The 6,245-nt window shown below is 33.1% G+C and overlaps 2 protein-coding genes across 2 annotated transcripts in view; one reads left to right on the forward strand and one right to left on the reverse strand.

The window, feature by feature from the left end:
* Positions 1–900: 900 nt before the first annotated feature.
* On the forward strand, positions 901–3,602 carry LOC105627195 (pro-resilin-like). The gene is made up of 6 exons (XM_012208482.1): positions 901–927; positions 1,286–1,763; positions 2,026–2,303; positions 2,418–2,655; positions 3,038–3,324; positions 3,438–3,602. The coding sequence occupies exons 1-6, from the start codon at positions 901–903 to the stop codon at positions 3,600–3,602; spliced, it is 1,473 nt and encodes a 490-aa protein (XP_012063872.1).
* A 1,293-nt stretch (positions 3,603–4,895) lies between these two features.
* Positions 4,896–6,245, reverse strand: part of LOC105627359 (integrin alpha-PS4-like) — a 5,806-nt gene continuing 4,456 nt past the window's right edge. Inside the window, exons 8-10 of the mRNA XM_012208645.1 lie at positions 5,544–6,067; positions 5,054–5,343; positions 4,896–4,955 (exon numbers count right to left, since the gene is read on the reverse strand). Of these exons, the coding sequence (XP_012064035.1) occupies positions 4,896–4,955; positions 5,054–5,343; positions 5,544–6,067 (874 nt within the window). The remainder of the gene's footprint in view (positions 4,956–5,053; positions 5,344–5,543; positions 6,068–6,245) is intronic.

Here is a 6,245-nt window from a genome sequence, read left to right on the forward strand (position 1 = left end):
TTTAACTTTAAGTTTAAACTTTAAACTTTAACGTTACTTTAGTTTACTTATTACTTATATTACTTTACTTACTTACTTACTATACTACTACTACTCTCTCTCTCTCTCTCTCTCTCTCTCTCTCTCTCTCTCTCTCTCTCTCTCTCTCTGTCGTAATTTCAGTAAACTAAAAATAGCAGCAGAGCGAAAGCTTAAAATTCAATATGTTTAATTTTAAATATTATCTAATTAAAGCTTAAGATTAATAATATCTCTTAATATTATCTTTCAAAAAATTATAATATTGACTATTAGAAAATCATAATATACATAATAACTTTTTAAAGTTGTATATATATTCTGGTCTTATTATTTTTGTCAAAAAAATATTTCTGACGTGCCTCAAGTCAGATTTGAGAATAAGGAATGTCCATTCGAGTATTCGCGCATGATATCACTAACAAGAACTTGCGGATTGGCTGCAATGCACGTGCTTCCCATTCCTTCCGGTAGATTTGACCGTTTGGATTGGTGGACGCTCTTTGCGTGTCCAATCGCGCGGCTTGATTCGAATAAGCGCGCATGTACGGACATGACGACACATGGATGCGCAATAGATTGCGTAATTGATGCGTCAAAACGTCACCATGCTTATATATAAACTGTGTCACGATCATTGTCAGTCGCGCTACAGTACGTGTTATATGGTATATTTTGTACTCCAGGGAAACGTCAGCAGTGTCAGCACTGTAAATAGAAATGTTAGTCTGCGTTCATCTGTGTTGAAAACGCTTCGTGAAAGGAATCGGGAAGACGTCCGACGGTCGTCTGCACGTTGCGCATTGGTGATATTACAAGTGCGATCTATTTCAACATCGTCTCCATTCGAATCGAAATTAGGTTGTTAAAGCAATCACGAAAATGGCCAACTCTCCAGTGCATAATCCGGTAAGTACCTGCTACAGGTACACGTTTTGATAGAACTTTCATTGATCCACAAAGCATCTGCATTGCCGATGCCTTTTGCGTCTTACGAGTCACGAATTTACATCATTAATTTCTTAACCGTTGTTTCTTTGATGTTACTCAGAGTGTAGTAATTATGAATTATTAATAATATATATCATTTTAACTTGTCAGAATATATATATATTACTTTGAACGGTTATTATATATAAATATATATCATAATTTTTTAATTAAAAAATATTAAGAACTTTTGTGCTTCAATTAATACAATTAAACAATATCAAATTTTGAGTTTTGTTATGTTTACCATTTTTTTTACAATTATATTTTGTGACAGGAAATTCCATATGTAGGAAAAATAGAAGGAGGCCTGAGGGCAGGTACAATGGTGAAGATACAAGGCAAGGTGCCATCACAGGCCGTACGATTTGCTATCAATTATCAGCTCGGACCGACATTAAATCCAAGAGATGACATAGCCATTCATTTATCTCCGCGCTTCCCTGAAGGCTTTATTACTAGAAATCACATAGAATCGATGACCTGGGGCATGGAAGAGAATGCTGGCCCAATGTGGATTCAGCCAGGCCAGGAATTCGAGATACTGATTCTATGTGACCATCACTGTTATAAGATTGCCATCAATGGCAGGCACTTCACAGAATTCGCTCATCGATTACCATTCATAAAAGTTACTCATTTGGTTATCGATGGTGATGTTGAGGTACACTCCATCACATATGAACAAGTATCAGTCGAGTCATCAAAACCTTCAGTACCAAATGATGTAGAAACTGCTAATTTTGGACCACCACGTAAGGAATCATATTTTTATTTTAATTACAGCTAGTACATATTAATATAAATTTTGTAAGTTACTATAAAATCTCATTGAAAATATGATCTTATGAAGATAATATATATATTAAAATGTAAAATATATTAAAATATATTAATTAGCACATACATATAATTAGCTTAGCTCGTTTTACACTTGTCATCTTCAATTTACTAAATCTTAGGATTTATATTTTTTATCTTAATAAAAGTATTGATAACTTGTATTTTTTATTCTAGCTCCAGGTGGTTTATATCCAACGATCCAACCTCAAGGTGGATATGGTCCTCCTCCTCCAACTGGTTATGGTCCTCCTCCGACTGGTTATGGTCCTCCTCCTCCTCCTACTGCCTATGGTGGTCCTGATGGTTACAACCCACCAAGAGCCTATGGATATCAGCCTAATCAAAAAGCAGAGGAAGAAGGCGTTTTTGGAGATTGTCTGGACAAAGTTGGATTAGCATTAGGTGGATTAGTGGCAGCTGGAGGTGTAGCGGCAGCCATGCATGCGATGAATGTAAAGATATATAAAGATATTTAAATATTTTTATTATATTTAAATTTGTCATTATATTTACAATAATATATATTACTTAAATGATATATAATATTAAATACACATGTTTCTTAGAAAAAGAAGGAAGAAACTGAAGAAAAGGATCATGAAAAATTAGATTCTTCGAAGTCAAAGACGGAAAGCGAAAGTGGTTTCGGAAATTTAGCTGGATCTCTTGGGATGGCTTTAGCTAGCAGCTTGGCAAGCAATGCCTTGCACAGCAACTCACACGCACAACAAGGCTATCCCGCTCAGCAATCAGGTGGTGGTGGTGGTGGTGGTGGTGTATTCGATTCTATTTTAGGAGCACTGGGTATAATATATTTATAACTTAAATTTCAAATATATTATATATGTAATTTAATCGGAGATATGTCTTGAGATTTTCTGACGAGTTATACGTGTGAACAAAAATCTATGATTTAACGAATTGTATCTTTCGGTAATTTCTGTAAATGGATATATCATATCATGATTCAAGAGTCTTATAAATCAGAAAATCTGTAATCAAGCGCTGGCGTGACTGTCCGAATGACATCATCGCATCGGAATTGCAAGGACGGACATATTTCTTAGATGAGATAAATAGATGATTATCCGTGTCCAAGATTCTTGATACTGAATCTTAGGATATAGTATAGTAAATTTTAGTATATAATTTAGGACATCTATTTTATGTTTTTTATTGATATTAGGCGGTGGAGGATCTCAACAGCCTGCTTATCCAAATCAACCATCTTCTGGAAATGGTCTGAGCGGAACATTAGGATCTCTACTCGGTGGTGTTCTCGGTGGTGGTGGAGGTCATCAGCAACCAGCGTATCAACCTTCAGGAGGATATGGTGGATATCAACCATCCGGCGGTTATCCGACATCCGGTGGATACGGCGGCCAAGGTTCTGGCGGATCAGATCTGTTGTCGGGAATTGGATCGGCCTTATTCAGTTCGGCTCTAGACGGTCTGAATAAACGTGGAAAAGATGTAAATAACATATTTCGATACATTTTCGATTTCAGCGATGTATATAATTAAAAAGTGCAAAAGGAAATTCAATTATGTTTCTAAACAATACTTGATGAATTCTTTCTGTATAGAAATCTCATGACGAATATCATTCTGGACCTCCTCCAAGTTATGAGCCTCCACCATCAACACCGCCAGCACCGAAGCCAGCTCCGCGTCCGGAAACTCCACCGTCTTCAGGTGGCCACAAATTAACTGCGGATGAAATTTCAAAGGGACTTGGATTAGATGATTAAACGCTTCGGAAAACTTTGACCTGCAAGTATTCATAGATGATCTTATGCTCTCTTATTGCTTGAAAATGTAATTTATGTATCATTACGAATCTTGTTTATTGAAATATGCTATTATTTTGTATCGTTAATATCGTTTATTTCTTGATATCAGCGAATATTTAGACGTATTAATGACAGCTGCATCAAATATAAATGCGAAAGAATGCTACTTGATATTATACGAATCTCATAAACGTTATGAATTCTCATATGGATATTAAGTAGATTGTAAGTTCCAAAATCGCTTTTAAAGACTTTAAAGTTGCATTTTAGGTAAGATTCAAGATAGAAATTAAAACACTGCTCTTTACAAAGTTATACCTTCCATGAAATAGTCCGAATGAGAGCTGTATAAGTATAGCAGGAAGTTAATATTTTTTAAGATTATATTTTTATATAAAAATTTTATTATTTTATAAGAGTGGCCTTAACCAGAGAGAGAGAGAGAGAGATAATATATATATATATATATATATATATAATATATACCTTATATATACATTTAAATTACGAACAATTATTATACATATATATATTTATTTTCATTAAAAAATAAATATACACATCACACATGTATAAAATATATTAAAGTACATTAAGTTACGTTCTAAAGTCTATTTTTGTGTATCCGACTATGATTGAGAACATCCGAACGCAGTAATTTAGCGTTCCTGCCTAATAATTTACACATTACAATGATATCTTGATGTCAAAATAAAAATTTATCTACTATAATTATGATATTCAACTAAACTTCAACAATATTACTTAAATGTGTAATTTACTTACTTTTTAAAATCTTGTTTATTGAGATACGTGAGACACACGGTTATTTCTTAATAAATTTTTAGAATTGGCATACAGATAAAAAAAACAAGAAAAAATATTTCTCGATATCATATATAAATCTTATGAATTAATTGCATAAATAAAATTAAACTCGTTTCGAAATTACTTTGTAGGATTTTAAAGATTGTATGTTTTAAATGGCAGTTTTGAAAAAATAAATATATCGCTTCTTACTGAATCTTTTATAGTCCAATTATAACAAGGTAAATATTTTTTGAAATTACATTTGTATAAAAAATGCTTTATTGTTTTATGAAACTGTTCTTAAAAAAATATACATAATATATATTTTTTTATATATTAAACTATAATGATAATTATGGTCTACTATTTACGAAGAAAAAATATATATCATAAAAAATGCATTAAAGTTAATTAAGTTCTATAAATTTTATTTGTGCGTATTCAGTCATGATCCAGAGTTGCTGTGGAAGATGTTGTTTCCAGAACCACATTGTACTTTTTCTGAAACATAAATCACTATTTAATAAAGCAACTAATGACGATCATGAGAAATTAAAATGAGAACTTTTATTTAACTTTGATGAGAATGCTAAACATACGTCAGTCTCAGCTTTCAACGCTTCGAGTTCCAACTTCTTCTTTCTAGTGAAGAACCCAATTTTTATTAAACCTAGTACTAACAATATCAACAATACAATTCCTAAAATCACCGATAACGCTATTATCCACACAGCTATTCCTTGAGCTATCGGTGAACCTAGAAATGTTGTTGCAACCAAAGTAGCGTCCGGTTTATGACCTTCTCTTTGAGCAATATTATCAGGTTGCGTTATAGTAACGCTACCTTCAGTCACGTAAAATATAATGTCTTTATGCCTCAGCATGTCAGCTGTAATCAGAAAATATTCAAAATATATTCTTCTCTTATATCAATTTCTTATATCATATTCTATCATGTGTTCTTTTATATATATTAATTGATAACATCTGGAGACACTGGTAGTGTCTCGGCGCTAAGTGACACTGCCATAGCTATTTTACACGAGCCAATGAGTTGCCAGGGATTGAGATTATTGGATTTATATTTACCAGGGAAATTCGATAATTGCAAATCCAACGTCACCAAAAATTTCGCAACAGACAAATAACTTAAGAATGGACCCAATCTACAAGTGATATGAACGCATTCAATTGCATTACTTGTGCAATTAATATAGAGCGTTCTGTTTTCAGATGGCACATTTATCTGCGTGTTTTCTTCTATGCTGAATCTCGCGTGCGTGTTATTACTCGCGATGCTCGATGAATTCACAATTACATCATCCATGAATACGATCTTGTTAGATGTAATAGAAAGTACTTCTGTTTGATTTGAGTCGCTGCAATAAAATTGATATCCGTCCATTCTGCCGACAGTATCGTTGATACTGATGATCATTACGTCCTTGGCATCGGGTCGGCGAAGGTGCGTCGGAATTTTCATAGTCAATATTACTTCCTCAATAGGACTAGTGCCGAATTTTTGCACCTCATAGAAATGTTGAAACCTGATATTGTTCAATGATTTCTTCTCGTCTTCGCGTAGATATGAGTATAAGTTTTCTTGTGCTTTCCTAATGAAACAAAATGAAAATAGAGAATTGTGATATATATATATATATATATATATATATATATATATATATATATATACACTAACTAAGTATTAGTTAGTACGTACGTACGTAGTAGTAGTAGTAGTAGTAGTACGTAGTACTTACTACTTATTACGTTAGTTTAAGTTAAGTTAAC

Source organism: Atta cephalotes (genome assembly GCF_000143395.1).
Source record: "Atta cephalotes unplaced genomic scaffold scaffold00008, whole genome shotgun sequence".
Taxonomy (NCBI): domain Eukaryota; kingdom Metazoa; phylum Arthropoda; class Insecta; order Hymenoptera; family Formicidae; genus Atta; species Atta cephalotes.

Excerpts from the sequence above, each read along its gene's own strand:
- LOC105627195 (XM_012208482.1), top strand. The coding sequence starts at position 901 with ATGGCCAACTCTCCAGTGCATAATCCG. Across the intron at positions 2,304-2,417 it reads CAGCCATGCATGCGATGAAT|AAAAAGAAGGAAGAAACTGA; the intron begins GTAAAGATATAT and ends CATGTTTCTTAG. Across the intron at positions 3,325-3,437 it reads TGAATAAACGTGGAAAAGAT|AAATCTCATGACGAATATCA; the intron begins GTAAATAACATA and ends CTTTCTGTATAG.